The following is an 18,042-nucleotide window of genomic DNA, read 5'->3' on the forward strand; positions in this document are numbered from 1 at the left end:
TTAATATTATTTTTAATTAAATTCTATAATTAAAGAGGTATTGTTTTACATTGCTTTGTAAGTAATCTGATATAATTTTGTAAACCTCGTTCCTGATGAGGATATACGACCAATGAATCTTGTTACTTTCATAATGAACTACATATTTTTTCCGTTTTTAAATTCAATACATTACATGATAGGATGACGCTAGCGGAACGTGACGTGAAACTTCAGGTTCAAAAGCATTGTTTTTTCAATGATTAGCTTCAATCTATTCGTTTTAAAAAAATGCGGGGATAAATGCAGATAATAGATAAGTTCAATATATCATAACACAAAATTCGTAACTTATCGGAATGATGATCTTTGGTAATTTATAATCGATATCGATTTTCTTTATACATGAATGAATAGGTATTACCAGTTGCATGAAAGAATATTTGAAAACTTTCTCATTTCTATTATTTTGCTATTATTTATTTTATTTCTACATAATCTTCCATTTTGGGTTTGGACAAATTTCCAGTGTTATATTAGGGTTATGTTCTCTAATTCTTTAATATTTCCTTTCAATCTTTTATTGTTTTCTATTATCTTGACTTATTAGGAGGCCGTATTTAACTCGTTTCTTTACAATTGCTAGAATCTTTAAACATTGTAATAATATTACTGCTTCACCGTCATTGTGACTGTGCCTATATATGTTTCTTTTATAAAAATTTGTAACGCGATTAAAATGATTGACGTTTAATAAGTCTATGATCGACTAATTAGAAGAATAGCAGGAAGAAATTGAAGTGTAAAAGTAATTCGAAATAGGTTAAATAGTCGTAGGCGGATAAGTACTAAAGGAATGATTACCGAAGACTACAACTAAAAAGATGTCGTGCACGATCTCGACTTTGATCACATTAACTCTTCGTTCCCCCTATCATAATCCTTTGTTGCGTCCTTAAACAGATAGAAGCGGTGAGGAAAGGGGAGTGAGTAAGAGAGAAATGGAAGAGAAACAGAGTGAGAAAGAACATTCAGCAAAGCAACGACGGTCAATGGTGATGGCCGCGGTGCAGCTAAATGGTGGAGTCAGCCAGTCCGTCTCGAAACACCGAGGTTTAAACACCGTCAAGAAATCATCGGGTGGATTTTGTCTTGATTCCTCTGTTGATCTATCGTTTTATTATTATAATCGTGCAATTCTGAAAACGTGTATCATAGTTACGTATACGTGTCATCGTAAACTGCGAGTGTGTGTTCTATTCTTAATTGTTCGAACGATATTACCGTGTGTTACGCGAACGTGGGACACAGAAATTGAAATGCATTTACTTCTGACACAAGGATAAAATCGACGGTCTACGCAGTTATTATTTCTAAGTCATGGTCGTCTCTTTTTGACCGACTTCTCATGCGTCACTACTTGAATAATGTAAGAACGCGCGTTATTTGAAATCTATTTGAACCTGAATTGTTTCAATTCTTTATTTTCTTTAGAGTATTTAATTAGTTTTAAATTCAGCAAGTGATGTGTCGTTGTCAAATCGAGTGTAATAGGTAGAATTATGCTATTCGAAGAATTGCTTAAATTAAGTATCTTGTCATTCTAAATTGACGTAAACAATGTCGGTATCATTTGCACGTTTTTATACAAAAGATTTTTGAAGCACATGCTTTACGTGCCAAAGACACAATTATATTTCAACATGAAAATAAATATTTATAAATTAAAATAAATCCATAATGAAGTTTCTTCTTAAATGTATCTAATTAACAAAAATTTGTCATATTTATTTTGTGATAAAGAAAGGATAACATTTGATTTTAAATGTCCTACTAGATAAATGACTTAAGGTTGAAAACAAATAATTTTTCAGGCGATGAGAGAATTTGTATGTATATCCAATAACGAAAACGTAATATTGCGGAAAGGTCGGTTCATTTGAACGAATATCGACCATAAGAAGAGAAACAGCTACTTAAATTTCATTTCAAAGCCAAGATAAGAAATTAAAAAAGATTACAATATAAAATGAAGCTTGAGGGGAATTGTTCACACGAAGATAATACAAATGAAATTTTATTACAACCTAGAAATGGTTCAGGTATTCGTTTACAACTTGTACCAGCACAACCCAAAACGATTACGCATCTACCAAAAAGACCGCCGGTTGAACTAGCATTCACAGATTTAACATACAGGGTACGAGAAGGCAGCAAAAATAGTAAGTATGCTAACTTTTTCTGTAAATACTATTTGCAGCTAAGTTAAGTAGCGAAGGTCATTGGACTTATGTTCTATACAATAGAAAATGAGTTATAGTATTGTACGAGAATCAAAATCCTTTCATACATTAACAGAGCATAAAAAATAATTTCGTTATTTGTTCCCTTTTGGTCAAATTTATACAGTTAAACTGGTTCTTGATGATACTGGTCATAAAGAGAACGTAAATATTATTTGTGTGAAAGTGCCGTTTACACAATTCAGTACTTGTATCTGGGGCTATATAAGTATATTATTTTCAAATAGTAAGATTAATTAATTAAACAACAAAATATTCAATATTTGATTTTATAAAAGCAAAAATAGTTAGCTGACGATTAAACCTTTCTTTTTGTTGTCATCGTGTAGATATTTTCTTTGAAAAAAATAACTTTCTACGTTATGCGATTTGTAGAGCGCAGTTGACTAAAGCGAAGGAATTAGTAAGTGAAATTTTATAAGAGACCGGTTACGGTGCAAGGTTTTAATCACGATTTCCGAAGTACATCGTATATAAACATATGTATATTTATTACTCGAAAGGAGATCGTTATTGACATCTTTTTAAATATTTCAATCAGGTCGACACAATTTTTAGTTTGAAGTATACTTATTCTTAATCGAGTATTTTTAGCAGTTCGGCACTAGCAGAAACAATAATATAATAAGAAAAACAAATAATGTGGGTGATAATAATACGAATAATTCCAAAAACTAAGTCTTTGTTTCCATTTATCATCAGTTTATACTCCAATCAGTTTAGCGTTCCAACTGCAGGAGTTGTGCGATAAAACTCCGTTTCATTTGTCGGGTTGGCATTTTCATTTTGTTTCGATTAATATTTCTAGAAATTTTCTTTCCTTTAATTTTACGATTGTATTTTGCAATCGAATGAACAATGAAATGTGACTAAAAAATGTTTGTTTCCTAATTAATAATTCATGAGCCACCATACATTGCGATGGCTTGTTCGCGTGTCAATGATCAGAGATTTATAATAATACTCCAGGAATTATTTCATCATAATATGTACACAAATCTTATGAATAAGATAATAAAACGTTACATGTTTATGTTTTTACGGATATTTAAAGAGTATAGACATCCTGTCACATAAACGAAAGAAGTAACGTTTAGAGTTTAGAGAATCTTAAAGTAAACTATGTGTCTTAAATAAACATAAAGGCTGTTTTTGTTTCAGGCCAAAGTTCATTCTCGTAATTGTATTTTTTTCACAGTACTTGTTAGCTATGTAGTTTTGTATGTGACGTACATCTGCACATACATACACCTGCGCGTGGAGCGATCAGGGCAATATGACCGCTTGCAGAAAGTGAATGTATATAGCAATATTTTTGCAACCCACATTTTGCGTAACTAGGAACAGCCTGTTTGAAATTGACTATTTTTTAATATTCAAAAAATTATTGTCGCGATTATTGAAATTGGCGATGACATTGTACAAATTTATTAATTAATATAAATGAATTATCATTTGCAAGAGAAATGTTTATACGTTAATAGAAAATCAAAGTCTCAAATGCGTTTGCCATTTAAATTTTGTATTGCATTCAGATGCACTGCTTGTATAAATGTCTAATATTCTGACTTAAGAAACTGCTTGATAAAGGTTAAAAGATGATTTCGTCATACATTGTACTGCTATGTGAAACTATGTGTATTATTAGTATTTATTCAAGTAGAAAGCTTGATAATTTATTTAGAGTTGTTATTACTAAAAACGCAATTCGCGTACTTTATTTTGTTTTTTACACATAACGTTGTCAAATGTAATATCCAACTTCATACTCTTCATACTTTTCAATACTTTCATACTCCAACTTCATAATACTGTTAGGTATACAAAAAATCCACTATCATACAATCATCGCATATGTGTGATATAATAACAATGTCATAGTATGTATTAGTTTTGGTTTATCACGTAGCAGATAGATAGTTACTTTATTAATTTTTCCTTCTCGCCTACAAAATAAGGTTGGTTTACAAAAATTAATTCACATTCATCCACACATACATTATATGTATATATAATATAGTGGGTAATAGTAATATAACGCATTAGAATATAATAATGATAAATTATACGTAATTGAAAATATATCGTAGACTATTTTGAAGAGAAATGCAATAGCACAAATTGACTACAAGCAGAATGATATTCTTACAATTAGGATAGTGTAACTATAAAGACTAAAGTCCTCAGCTTACGATGAATGACAAAACAAGTTTTGCGATATAAACTACCGAACGAAAAAAAATAATGGATTATGCAAAGAACGATATCTCGCCATTAGATCCCTTGATAATTATATAGATTAGGGGACACATCATCGATTTCAGTAATTTTTAGATATGTTAGCAAGGTTAACATTCTGAGTTCGGCTTTAATTTTCGACATAGCCATAAAAATATTTTTAATACTTTTACTTCAGTGTGGATTAATTAATCTTCAGATGTAAAGACAATCTTAAAATCCGTCAGTGGAAGACTACGATCTGGAGAACTGACGGCTATTATGGGGCCTTCCGGTGCAGGAAAGTCTACTCTTTTAAACATCCTGACCGGATATAAGTGAGTTCTTCTTCTTTCGTTCTTCGAAAATTTTCTTCGTTTGTAAATACGATAGAGATACATTTTTTAAATAATATCAAAATCTATCAACAAAGCTGTCACGATTACAAAAAAATTGAAGTTCATTTTCGTTGGAATATACTTGAGAGAGACAATACTAGCTAATATGTACGTAATTCGTAAACTCCAACTGGTTCAACCATTCATAGGCCAATTAAATCTAACGATCAGGTGGCGAATGAGATTCAACGATACTATTATTTATTATGCTGTCTTGTATCACGACACTTACCTGAATTATAGATACAAAAAACACCTCGATAGCTTACGAATGATAATAAAATTTGTAATCGCTCTTATTTAATTTATTCTAATAACTATGAATATTCTTTCGTCATTCGAGTTTTTAGCGTAAGCGATATTATACACGTGAGATATTCAAAATCAAAATATTATTGAATAGATATTCAACATCAAAATATTTTGGATGTTTATTTAGATCAACAGGTACCGAAGGAAGTATCACAATGAATGGCCATGAAAGGAATTTTAGTGCCTTTAGAAAATTATCATGCTACATTATGCAAGATAATCAACTTCATGCGAATCTAACTGTAGCTGAAGCTATGAAGGTCGCTTCGAACCTTAAACTTGGGTCACATGTAAGCCAAGCAGAAAAGGAAGAAGTGGTATGTTCGTTAAATATTTTGTCTATGGATAACAAGAGAATTACTGCTGCTATATTACTGAATGGAGGATTGAGAATGAATGTTGAATTTCCTGATGATCCATAATGATTCCATTCATTTGTATTTATTAGATTCAAGAAATTCTAGAAACACTTGGTCTATCCGAACATCGTCGAACTATGACTTCGAATTTGAGCGGTGGACAAAAAAAACGGCTTTCTATTGCGCTTGAATTAGTCAATAATCCTCCGATTATGTTCTTCGACGAACCTACTAGGTAAGGAAATCTTATTGTATTTAATATATTGTACAACGTGATTTAAAGGGATAAAGAATCTGGTTTAAAAGGAGATGTGTTTTTGAAATGTTGTACCATACCAGAGAGAGATATGCTTTTTCTCCTGCACGTAGCTTCACTTTCACCATCATCAATACCAGAGAATCCTCTTTGCTCATTATATAACGTTTGAATGAAAACATGATCAGTGTCAGGGAATTATCCTTGCAAATTTTTAGAGATTTTTCTATGAATTTCGTTGTCTTATTTGTAATTTTCATTTTTTCGTTTTCTTAACATTCTAAAATGTATTAAGACTCGTCATAATTTACTAATGTTTAATGATTACATGCACAAGTGTGACGCATTAAAAAAAGATAAAAATATATAAGCGAATTTCATTAAATGACAAAATGAAAGGATGAAGTAAGAGAAAGTACGCGAATAACAAGTTTTTAAAAGTTTTTACTTTCTCGCTTTCACTGACGTCGCATATACTATTCTTTTTTACACGCTATACTTGCAACTATCAGTCGCTTTTATTATTTATATTTGCTGAACAATACTGCTTCTATGAAGACACACTCTGATCTATGAAATTATTTCAACAAATTCTTTAGTATGCAATTGATTAAAACTTAAAAAAACTTAAACCGGCGTTTAACCGGTTCCTGAAGGTCTACCAGAGTTCTTTTCCTTGTGATTAAGTCGGAAGAAAAAAGTAATCGATTCAAGATCGTTCATGTATATAAATGTTCTAAAATCCAATGAAAAACTATTCGAATTCTTTTTTTAGAAATATTCGAAATATTGCTTGATAATAAGTAACGCATGTTTTATCAATTTACAGTGGTTTGGACTCTTCATCTTGTTTTCAATGTATTTCACTCTTAAAAACCTTAGCTCGAGGAGGAAGAACAATAATATGTACCATCCATCAGCCCAGCGCTAGGCTATTCGAAATGTTTGACTCTCTGTACACATTAGCCGAAGGACAATGTGTATATCAGGGATCTACGTCGCAGTTAGTGCCATTCCTTAGAAATATTGGACTCAACTGCCCAAGTTATCACAATCCAGCCTCTTTTAGTAAGCTATTTGTAATATCAGTGCATTTCTAGATTCTTTAGATACTGATTACTGTAATTCAATTCTAAGTTATCGAAGTATCATGCGGAGAATACGGTGACAACATCAGAAATCTGGTGAACGCCATAAAGAATGGAAAATATGACATTCGAGAAGGATACCCGTTCCCTGAAAATAAGTCGGAAGGATTGAATAACGTATCTAGTGATTCGTTTTCGAAAGGTGAAGGTCGTGACGAAAACGTTGAAATGAAAGATAAAAATGATGTTAATAATTTGGAAGAGAAGTTTCAAGAGGATAAAATAAAGGAGATAAATAATAAAGGAATTATCCCATCTTACGCAACTAACGATATTACGAAACAAGGTTCATAAGGAGATCCAGTAAATTGTTAACCCTTATCACTTTTTTAGAGTAAAACGCTAACTTATATTTGTCAGCATTACTGACTGTTAAAGTAACGAGGGTTAAATAATATATATCAATTATATCTTTTATATAAGTCGTTATTTTTATGTAGTAGATGTAGTGATACCGGTTGATATGGAGAAAAAGGATAATGCCGAAGTAGCCTTACTTGACGAATCGATTGTAATTACTCCAGAGAGATACCCCACATCAGAATGTCAACAGTTCTGGATCGTTTTAAAACGAGCTTTACTTTTTAGTCGAAGAGATTGGGTAAATTGATCAAAATTTAGTTAATCAATTGATTTATTTAAGATCATTCCTCTGACTCATGAGTTATTAGAGATTTTACAATTCTAATGTTATTTCTTTTTTAGACACTTATGTACCTTCGACTTTTTGCTCACATTTTAGTAGGTTTATTGATTGGCGCACTTTATTATGATATTGGGAATGATGGTGCTAAAGTACTTAGCAACCTTGGGTTTTTATTTTTTAATATGCTGTTTCTTATGTATACGTCTATGACCATTACGATATTGTCTTGTGAGTCATATTGGCCTTATTTGTTCTTTTATTTCTTTTGTATTACGATAGTATTTGTAACAAAATTGTATTTCTTACAGTTCCCCTAGAACTACCAGTGCTTTTAAAGGAAAATTTTAATAGATGGTATTCTCTCAAGGCCTACTATCTAGCAATTACCATATCAGATATACCATTTCAGGTAAAAAAGCAGGATATACGTGACTTGACTCTGTGAAGCTATGTATTCTTTTTCACATCTGAAAATTTATCTATTATTTCTTTTTTGCAGGCAATATTCTGCATTATGTATGTTACGATTGTGTACTTTATGACAAGTCAACCAACAGATATTATGCGATTCAGTATGTTCTTGGGAACATGTTTACTTATTTCTTTCGTTGCACAATCGGTTGGTCTAGTGGTTGGTGCAGCAATGAATGTTCAGAACGGCGTATTCTTGGCACCGGTCATGTCTGTACCGTTTCTTTTGTTCTCCGGCTTTTTCGTTAGCTTCGACGCTATTCCAGTATATCTTAGATGGATTACCTATCTAAGCTACATTAGATATGGTTTTGAAGGGACTGCTCTGGCCACATATTCCTTTGGCAGAGAAAAGCTTAAATGTTTCCAGGTATGACGTGTCTCGTTTGTTTTTATTAAATTCTTTAGAAGACCAATTATTATTAGATACTTTGACAAAATACGCATTTATAGAAATCTGACTTTCCTTCAGAACAACGCATATATATGCACATATATACATACATATAAAATTCCATATATTTACAGGTGTACTGCCACTTTAAAAACCCAGAAACAACGTTGGAAGAATTAGATATGCTCGATGCTGATTTCACTCTTGATATCCTTGCCTTGCTTTTGATATTCGTTGTACTTCGAATTGCTGCCTATTTGTTCCTTCGTTGGAAACTAAAGACTGCACGATAGATCACTGTACGATTATTGTCAATTTAACAATGTTATAGCGTACAACACTTTTCCAAATGGACGCTACAGATTAAAATAATGCATTTTTTCATATGATCGTACAGCACAAATCCGTGATTAACAATTTTGTTTCGACATCGAAAACTGTTCACATCAACAATTTCCAATCATCGAAGAAACCTTATGTACCGGAAGAACGAATTACCACATACTCTTTATGCTTATGATTGAGGATGTTATAAGATTTAGATGAACGTAATTTATTCTTTGTTAGTTTTACGATAATAATTCTGTGGTAACTATTGCGGCCGTAATTATCTACATTTTTGTATCCATTTTGTTATATAACACGACAACTTTAAAAAATGTGCATGAACATATACGGTGATCTCAAATGGATCATTAGTGTGTCTAGTATAAATTTACAAAACGATAGCTAGGAAAAGGATTAAATTTACTGGATCTGACTATAAATGAACACCCACAAAACTCTGCAGTTCTATACATTGGAAAGAGTAAGAGGCCTTAATTGACAACATTTCGCGAGTGATCATATTTTTTATCTGCCTATGGCTGTGAGTTTAAAAATGCAGAAAAATAACAAAACAAATACGATACGGTGTATCTTTAATTTTAACGCGGAAGCATAAATTGATGTTTTTCTATTCAGGATAGCGTCTGAAATAGCAAATACCTTGTCAGGTATATCTTATCACGTATCTCATGCGTTAAATTTTGGTAATACGCCCCCAGCATCATTGCATATTTGAAAACTTAAGATTTAGAATAAGTTTACCGAAGTTGTACGTACATTCACAACTCTTCCAATTGATGTAACTCTTGACTTTAGTGTATATCTTTAAAGCGAATTTACTTTTGTAAAAGTATAAATCAAGTAAAAAAATACATAGAGTACTTTAAACGCCTTAAAGGAGACAATTTTGTCAACAGTCCTAGTCTAAAATCGTTTTTCAATTTTCAAGGTTTAGGAATTGCGATATCGGTTGTTGATGCAAAACATAAAAATTAAATTGAACGAATTAAAATGTTTAATTTAATATGTTAATAATGTTCACTAACTTGAAAAATGTACGTTAATGAAAAAATCTGTTTATATCTATTTACACAAATGGGATGAATTATACATGTTTATATATAAAATGTTTACGTGATCGATTCCGATCGATATACATGTATATGTATACAATACATAATATATTTTATAATATCGTCATGCGGATGCACACACTTGTGCTGAATTGACATAATATTCGTTGTATTTTATAACGTATGTTTATTACAAATAAAAATATGCCTTTCATAACATCGCTAGTTTAAACATTTATCATATATTATTACAAAATATAGGAAAGTTATATTTCTTGGTTTTCAAAATGGATGTATTGGTGAAACTAAATTTTTTTACACAATTTCAATTTAGCGAATTATAACAAAATAAATTATATTAAATATAATATAATATAATAAATTATAGTAAAATAAAGAGTTGCAATTTATGAAAAAGGAAATAAAGATAAAATATAAAATGATAAAAAAATAACAAATGAAATGAATATCGCTGTTAAAAGTGTATCGTTATTCATGTGTAGGAAATTATGTGTATAACATGGTCATCATATTTGCAATAATTACATCGCGGTAATATTATGTTATGCTTAAGACTATTTTCTCAATTATTATTTGATTAATTTCATGGAATAGTGGTAATTTTCCTTCTTTATATAAGTATGTATAAGTATCATTTACATAAGATGTTTATTCCGTATCAAACGTAGCAATTTAGTTTTTAAATCCAAGGAGATATTAAAACGTATGGTTGTCTATTTATTCCAAATTTTATACCTATTTTCCATGTAGTATATTAGTGAATTATGAGCTTATTGTCTTCCCCGCTTCGTGCTCCTTTTTATTGCTTTTTGAAAAACTCTATCTTCTAATGGTTTGGAGCGGTATCTATCAATGTTTTAACGCATTTACTGGTTACATTACTTTAATAAAAAATTAAATAAATTAAAATAGTTTTTTCGTATTATATGTATATTAGAATTTGATTTTGATTATAATTTGCGGCAGTTACACTTCAAGATTCTGAAGCTTATATTTCTTTAGCGTGGTATTATTTTTAACATGACAAGAAATCGCAGTATATATAGTACAATAAATACTACAATAAATATTAATATATTCCTTTTACTTTTTATGTTATGAAAAGTAACGAAGCAAAACAATCGAGAAGTTATATAAAACGTGTTTGAATGTAAATAAGGAAGAATAACAAGATTATGGGAAGAATACATGCTACAAAGGATGTTATTCGTTTTTATTGAAACAATGCAAAAAGAACAATGTTAAGAAAATATTGCTGCATATTTTGTAGATGATAGTATACCAATAGATTTTCTACAGTTGAATATATTTATATATTTGATTAATGTTATGTAGGTGAAAAAACGAAACTTGAAATTTAGTTATTGCTTTTTTATAGCGGCAATACTTTCTCTTTATTTTGGTTGTTATCACAATGCGTAATGCATTATACATATGTATATCGTATCTATGGAACATATACAAACATCGCGTATAGTATGATTCACACTGGACTTTGCACGTATTTTTAATGGTTTCTTTGTTTCCTCGATATATCTTTGTTTTCAATCATGTAAGCTATCATAGAGGAAGTGATTTCTTAATGTATATGAGTTCTAATTACAAGTTACTTCGTTTCAGAATGTACAAATGTAGTAATGTACAATATCGTTATAGTACCACCCGATACATTCATGTACGTATAATGTTAAGAATAGGGAAGCGGTTAAAGCTATTTCAACTTCAGTCTTTTACAACGATCTGCCGTGTACTGAGCGTTCGACTGTCCCTACGAGTTTTCCCATCTTCATTCAGTGACTCTCTTTTAAACTCTCTTTTAAACAGAAAACCGTATGGCCTTATTAATGTTGTAGATCTTCGATAATTTTAAAATTCGCGTTGTTCTGACTATTACACGTTTATTAACTCGTCTTCGATAAATCTTGCTGCTATTTCTAATTATACGTATTTGACTTAATTAATCGAGTGAAATTTATCTAAACGGATGGTCATATTTCATCGATTTATCCATAAAAATGTTTCGTAATCGTTTATGAAAGGTTCGTAAAAGGTTATTGTTTATCATCGTCAACCTCGATCACAAATAATTTCATAGAACGTAATCGAGTTTTTTAAATTTTTGGAAACGTTTTTATGAACTCACTAGGGAATTTTTAACGCGGTAAATTATTCAAGGTATGAGGAAGGTAGTTGCATATTTTGAATAATGATCTGAACAAAGTGGATATAAATTAGTGAAACTACTGATCAATCATGTCCACAAAATCGGAGTCCAAGGAGAAGCAGAGCTGCGATGGAATGCAAAACACCCCAGTATTACCATCATATTCGAAAATAACAACCCCTATCGACATTGAATTCAATGACTTAACTTATACAGTACCTTGTGGTAGAAAAGGTACGATAATATAAACATTGCTATACTGTTTGAATACAATAGTTGAAGTATTCAAATTTTATTTTATAATTTAAGTATTAAATATTCTCTTATGTTCTAGTAGAACAAATATGTTTAAAATAAATATATAATGTAATTTTTCATTTTTTTTTATTTAAGCTCCGTTTCGTCCGAAACATATCCGCGAAAAAGTATATTCGATATTCTATATCGCAATTTTAATAATATGCCTTCAAAAGAAAGATAATAATAGATTAAGAACTCAAAAATGTCTACTCGAAACATTGATTCCTTAAAAATTTCTTTAAATTCCTTTACGATTCAATGATAAAGAAAATTATTCTTATAAAATTATCGAGTAAAAAGATTCCACAAAAGTCTTTTAGTTTTGTTGTGGTTTTAATCGTTTTGGCGCAGCATTCACTCCGTGACTTATTTTCTATAGTTCTATTATGTCTATAATCTTTCTACTTACAAATAACAATATCATACTTGAATAAAACATTTTATGCTTGTTTTATTCTATTTAAAGTTATAATTAAGCGCTTTCAAACGAGAAAAGGTATATTCGTTTTGAACACAATCGAGAAGACCAATTTTTTAAACAAAGCATGCATATTGTATACATAAAACACAATTAGAATGGAATCGTTTAATGCATACCTCAGAATCAGTTACAATTCTAAAAAGCAAAAGATGCAAATTAAGTTAAACACATCGACGCTATCATGCTTAAGTCAATCGATTCAGTAAAGGTACAGTAGATGTTATGTAATACGAAAAGTAAATATGTATAAGATAATCATATTTGAATCTAGGATAGCAAAAACAAATTTTATTGCTGCATAATTTTTTAATTATCGGTATTACAGTAAACAAGTTAAGTATGATACATTAATACTTGTTCAAAATAAATCTTATTAAAATAGGTATTTTGTCATGCAATAATACATTAGGAAAATAAATTATTCACTGATTCGATAATTAAATAAGTAAAATAAAAAGGTCATGGATTAATCTTGATACATTGGACCGTTGAATAAAAATGTGTAATTTTATATAATACAAGATTAGATTTTAATATCTTTCATCACTTCAACACGATAAATATGTACTGTATGCAAATAATTAAAGGACTGTGTGGAAAAATACTAAAATTATTCACTACTTATTGGAACTATATCGTGTTATAGTTTCTTCGAAATCTTGTTTAATTATGTTACACTACTTGTTTATCTTCGGATATTATCAAAAAATTACACATAAAACTTTCATCTATTTTTCATCTCGATAGTGTATCCGTTAACTTTGCATTCTTTTTGTATAACATTGTAAAATAATGAAATGTTCTATTCTCATATGTCTTAGGTACAAAAGTAATATTAAGAGGAATTTGTGGACAATTTAAATCTGGAGAATTAACCGCTATATTAGGCCCATCAGGCGCCGGAAAATCCACCTTATTAAACATTCTCGCAGGATACAAGTAATGTTTCACATAACTGGAATAAAGTACTTACATGTAATGTAAAATTAATAAATGCATCGAGCAATTGTATTCAAATGAATATATGAAAAATTTATCGTCACGGTGCGTTATCCGTATGCTTTTAATGAAGTTTAAATTAGACTATTCTGCTTAAAAGCACAATCAGCATGTCAAAGGTCATTGACCGCGCGGTTTACGTCGTAGACTTTACAATAAATAAGTTTAAAATAAAGACACTTTGTCCAAGTTAAGATCGATGGATTAGCTGCTCGCTATCATAGATACACGACTAACAATTCTATTTTCATCATTTTTTACTTTTTTCGATTTCGTAATCAAAGCTAACGTTTTCAGATCGGCCGATAGCGTTACGGGACGCATAAGTATCAATGGACAAACACGAGACGAGGATTATTTAAAAAAAATGTCATGTTACATAATGCAAGAAGATCTTCTTCAACCATGGCTTACAGTACAAGAGGCAATGCAATTTGCTGTAGATTTGAAACTTGACAACATTTCCCAAAAAGCAAAATCGATCGCTGTAAGCATTTTACGCGTTGGCAATACAATAGCATAAGAACAAAAACATATTTCTTTCGTATAGTGTATGTAAAAGATATCTGTTTGCTTAAAATGCGATTCTTGTACGCAACCTTAAATTATGTTCTCGGAATACTCAGAATACGATGCATTTCATCGCGCATATTTTTTACATTCTCGTCGCGCGCACAATGACAGTCTTGAAACAAGAGATCCAAGCATTTCGACGTAACGATACTAGCTTTTTAAAAATTTGTTGAAATCCATGGATCATTGACATAGTATCGATCCGCTATATCCGCTATTGAACATTTACATAATTTTAGATAGATGAAATTCTAAATATTTTGCGATTACGTCATGCGAAAGATACAACTACCGAATGTCTATCGGGTGGCGAAAGAAAAAGACTTTCGATCGCTTTGGAACTCGTGAGTAATCCTCCTATTGTGTTTCTTGACGAACCAACTACGTGAGTACTTTATGTCGTTTATTAAGGAAGAAATAATGAAATTTCAACGATTGTTCTACAATCCACCCATTCAATTTCTAGAGGACTAGATGAAATATCAGCTGCACAGTGTACCGACCTTTTAAAATCTTTGGTGCGACTGGGGAGAACGATAATCTGCTCCCTCCATACTCCAAGTGCGAGCATTTTCGCAAAATTCGACCACATTTATGTTATAGCCGCTGGCCAATGTATCTATAGAAGTACTGTACATAATCTAGTACCATTTGTTCGACAAATTGGTATCGAATGCCCGAAACACTACAATCCTGCCGATTTTGGTAAATAATAAGCTAATTAAATTTATATATTGGCTGAATTCATATATCGCTCGAAAACTAAACTGTTATCGTTACAGTGATAGAAATATCTGCGGGCGAATATGGTTCAGAATGGATAGGTCGAATGATAAATGCTGTGGACGCGGAATTTCCTATCGTTCCTGTTTCTCGACGAACGAGATTCGAATTTCAATACAAAACAAAAATATCGAAAGTGCCCTGGTTCAAACAATTTGTTGTCCTATCGAGAAGAATGTTATTACAGTTACGTAGAAATAAGGTGCAAAATAATTATAAAATTTAACGAACGGAAGATTTTGGAAGAAATCGTTACGTTACGTAACGTAACAAATGCTTAATATTTAATGCTTAATATTTTGCAGAGTTATATGTACTTAAAAATAAGTTTATATATATTCCTGGGCTTCGTCGTTGGTAGTTTATTTTTAAACATTGGAAACGACGGATCGAAAACCTTATCCAACTTTACTTTCTGCTTTGCTTGTTTGATAATTCTCCTTTATGTACCTATGTCACCGGTATTAATGCACTGTAAGGAAACAATAATTACACGAGGCGAATCGATGATTCTTAATGTGCGTTTATTTAAAAAAGATAGGTTGAACTGCCTAATGGATAATAACATTACTACAAAATTAAAAATTAATTAATTAACAAATAATTAACAAGTTGCTAAGAATCCTTTGAATGGTAAAATATGAAAGAACGTCCGGCCGAATGTTCGACTACATTTTCGATCGATTATCCTCTATTATCTTACCAATTTTCATTGTTGTTTTCTTCAGATTCGATCATACTTTTTAGCTAATTTTAATATTACAGTTCCTTCGGAAGTGCAATTGGTTAAACGAGAATATTTCAACATGTGGTACGATTTAAGTCCCTATTATTGTGCATTTACAATAGTTAATATACCTGGACAGGTAAGAACATATTGCAGGTAATAGCATATTAGATTTCATCAAAAGTTATACAAAATGGCAACTTTATAAATCATTTAAAAAAACGAAACAACGTTCTAATCAATAAATCGACGTTGCAGATATTACTATCGTCGATATATTTATCGATGGTATATGTGATCACAAATCAACCTCTGGAGTTGTCCAGATGTGCAATGTTTTTTAGTATTTGCTTCATGTGCGCATTTATCGCGGAAAGTATGGCATTAGTTATAGCCAGCACGCTGAACGTCGTGGTATGTTTCGTATTATCCCTTTATTAGTAATGATAATATTATAACACCATGAGCTAATTGACGATTACCAACTAATATTTCGAAATCTTGACTATTCTCTCTGACGTTAATTATCTTTTAGAATTGTACGTTTGTTGGGCCTGTAATTTCCACTCCATTAGTGTTGGTAGCTATACAAGGAATCGGTGAAACGGAAAGTTTATCTATCTATCGCAAACTCATAATGTATCTAAGTTACATTCGATATGCTATAGAAGGTCTTCTAGTTGCTTTGTATGGTTACAACAGAGAAAAGCTATACTGTCCGCCTACGGAAATATTCTGCCCCTTCGGAACACCTCGACAAGTTTTACGAACAATGCGTAAGTCTGATAAAAGTACTTAAAAGGCTTCAAAATATATTATTTGCTGTAATACAATGTCTTAATTGTTGCTTCAGAGATGGAACATGTAGTTTTTTGGGTTGACATTATCGCTTTAATAATTATCCTTATCTGTCTAAGGGCTCTCTCTTATTATTTGCTTAGACAACGACTCAAGCCGAACAAAATGTTTCAAACACTTCATCTCATTGGAAGGATAATAAAAAATCATTTGAACATCGACTATTAAAACCTAGTCTTATTTGAAGTAGAAATATACGAAATATTTCCGAAAAAGTAATCGATCATTTATGATTTTTTTTTCCGAATGTGATGAAAAGAAGATCACATAACTAAATTTAATTTAATGAACTTATATTGTAATTACATATAAGCAAATCCATGGCTACTAGTGATTTTAAATGATTTTGTTCATTCTGCCACTAATTAGACGCAATCAATAAAATGATCTGAAAAGTTTAAAGTATTTACAATAATAGCATTTTATTTCCTTTTATTTCATTATTGGATATATTTTGCAATACTGGACGCAATATTATAAAGAGATCGATTTATGAAATGTTAATAGAATAATCTACTGAACCTCTTTATTAATAAAGCAGTAATAATAAATGGTAATAAATAGCGATAAATGTATAATAATGAAGAATCATTAATAACAGCCCTCGATAAAAAATTGTTAATATATTACCATGTTGAAATTTCACAGAAACGCAAACATATTATATTATTGTATTTTAAAATATATAGAATATATAAAAGTTACGCAATTCTCACATTATTCAAACTGTAATTTTCAAATTCTCAATTTCGATTATCGAGTGATATTAGTGATGAAGATTAAATTCGAGAATATCGGATAGAAAAATGCAAGTACATATATACATACGTTTATAGCGTTGGCGTCGTCCGGTTATTGAGTGACGAAAATATTTGGAAAACGAAACGTTCACATACATAAAATGCATATAAAATAGAGTTTAGCAGATACAAATAAGCAACATAAGATATAATCAAATAATAATGATAATTCTGTTATGACGAGAAGGGTATATCGAAACACCCTAATGTAAATTTTATTCATGAAACAAAGATACAATTGTAACATTAAGATCTAATAATTCTTCCAATTCTAATAATTAACATCTAATATTCGAAAAAAATTTGATATTCCAAACTTTTCTTGTAAATAAATGAGTGAGTTTCAAGAGGAATATAAAAAAAGGAAAGAAAATTTTTAATAATTTATTTATAACTATGTTAGTAATACATATGTATGTATTACTTTCATTTATTGTTTGCTAATGCTAATTG

The 18,042-nt window shown here is 30.6% G+C and overlaps 2 protein-coding genes across 11 annotated transcripts; both read left to right on the forward strand.

Moving 5' to 3' along the window:
- The first annotated feature begins 1,001 nt into the window (after positions 1-1,001).
- LOC126914277 (ATP-binding cassette sub-family G member 1) lies at positions 1,002-10,100 on the forward strand. 3 transcript variants are annotated; one of them, XM_050717994.1, is made up of 12 exons: positions 1,002-1,408; positions 1,854-2,201; positions 4,720-4,837; positions 5,337-5,526; positions 5,658-5,803; positions 6,654-6,892; positions 6,962-7,258; positions 7,416-7,573; positions 7,678-7,846; positions 7,927-8,027; positions 8,118-8,459; positions 8,618-10,100. In XM_050717994.1, the coding sequence occupies exons 2-12, from the start codon at positions 2,009-2,011 to the stop codon at positions 8,774-8,776; spliced, it is 2,112 nt and encodes a 703-aa protein (XP_050573951.1). In that variant the 5' UTR covers positions 1,002-1,408; positions 1,854-2,008; the 3' UTR covers positions 8,777-10,100. The 3 variants fall into 3 exon arrangements, with proteins under 3 accessions (XP_050573951.1, XP_050573950.1, XP_050573952.1); XM_050717993.1 differs by having other exon boundaries at positions 1,003-1,408; positions 7,413-7,573; XM_050717995.1 differs by lacking the exons at positions 1,002-1,408; positions 1,854-2,201 and adding an exon at positions 2,565-2,568 and having other exon boundaries at positions 7,413-7,573.
- Positions 10,101-10,959: 859 nt separating this feature from the next.
- Positions 10,960-17,194, forward strand: LOC126914284 (ATP-binding cassette sub-family G member 1-like). 8 transcript variants are annotated; one of them, XM_050718009.1, is made up of 12 exons: positions 10,960-11,943; positions 12,051-12,302; positions 13,671-13,788; positions 14,146-14,335; positions 14,661-14,806; positions 14,888-15,126; positions 15,204-15,406; positions 15,510-15,678; positions 15,970-16,070; positions 16,190-16,345; positions 16,467-16,707; positions 16,785-17,194. In XM_050718009.1, exons 2-12 carry the CDS (start codon positions 12,158-12,160, stop codon positions 16,955-16,957), a joined length of 1,881 nt encoding a protein of 626 aa, XP_050573966.1. In that variant the 5' UTR covers positions 10,960-11,943; positions 12,051-12,157; the 3' UTR covers positions 16,958-17,194. The 8 variants fall into 8 exon arrangements, with proteins under 8 accessions (XP_050573966.1, XP_050573967.1, XP_050573968.1 ...); XM_050718010.1 differs by having other exon boundaries at positions 10,960-11,456; positions 11,525-12,302; XM_050718011.1 differs by having other exon boundaries at positions 10,960-12,302; positions 16,873-17,194.
- Positions 17,195-18,042: the final 848 nt, after the last annotated feature.

This window comes from Bombus affinis, chromosome 3 (assembly GCF_024516045.1).
Source record: "Bombus affinis isolate iyBomAffi1 chromosome 3, iyBomAffi1.2, whole genome shotgun sequence".
NCBI lineage: Eukaryota > Metazoa > Arthropoda > Insecta > Hymenoptera > Apidae > Bombus > Bombus affinis.

Excerpts from the sequence above, each read along its gene's own strand:
- LOC126914277 (XM_050717993.1), top strand. The coding sequence starts at position 2,009 with ATGAAGCTTGAGGGGAATTGTTCACACGAAGATAATACAAATGAAATT. Across the intron at positions 4,838-5,336 it reads AACATCCTGACCGGATATAA|ATCAACAGGTACCGAAGGAA; the intron begins GTGAGTTCTTCT and ends ATGTTTATTTAG. Across the intron at positions 6,893-6,961 it reads TCACAATCCAGCCTCTTTTA|TTATCGAAGTATCATGCGGA; the intron begins GTAAGCTATTTG and ends TTCAATTCTAAG.
- LOC126914284 (XM_050718009.1), top strand. The coding sequence starts at position 12,158 with ATGTCCACAAAATCGGAGTCCAAGGAGAAGCAGAGCTGCGATGGAATG. Across the intron at positions 13,789-14,145 it reads AACATTCTCGCAGGATACAA|ATCGGCCGATAGCGTTACGG; the intron begins GTAATGTTTCAC and ends TAACGTTTTCAG. Across the intron at positions 15,679-15,969 it reads GTCACCGGTATTAATGCACT|TTCCTTCGGAAGTGCAATTG; the intron begins GTAAGGAAACAA and ends TTAATATTACAG.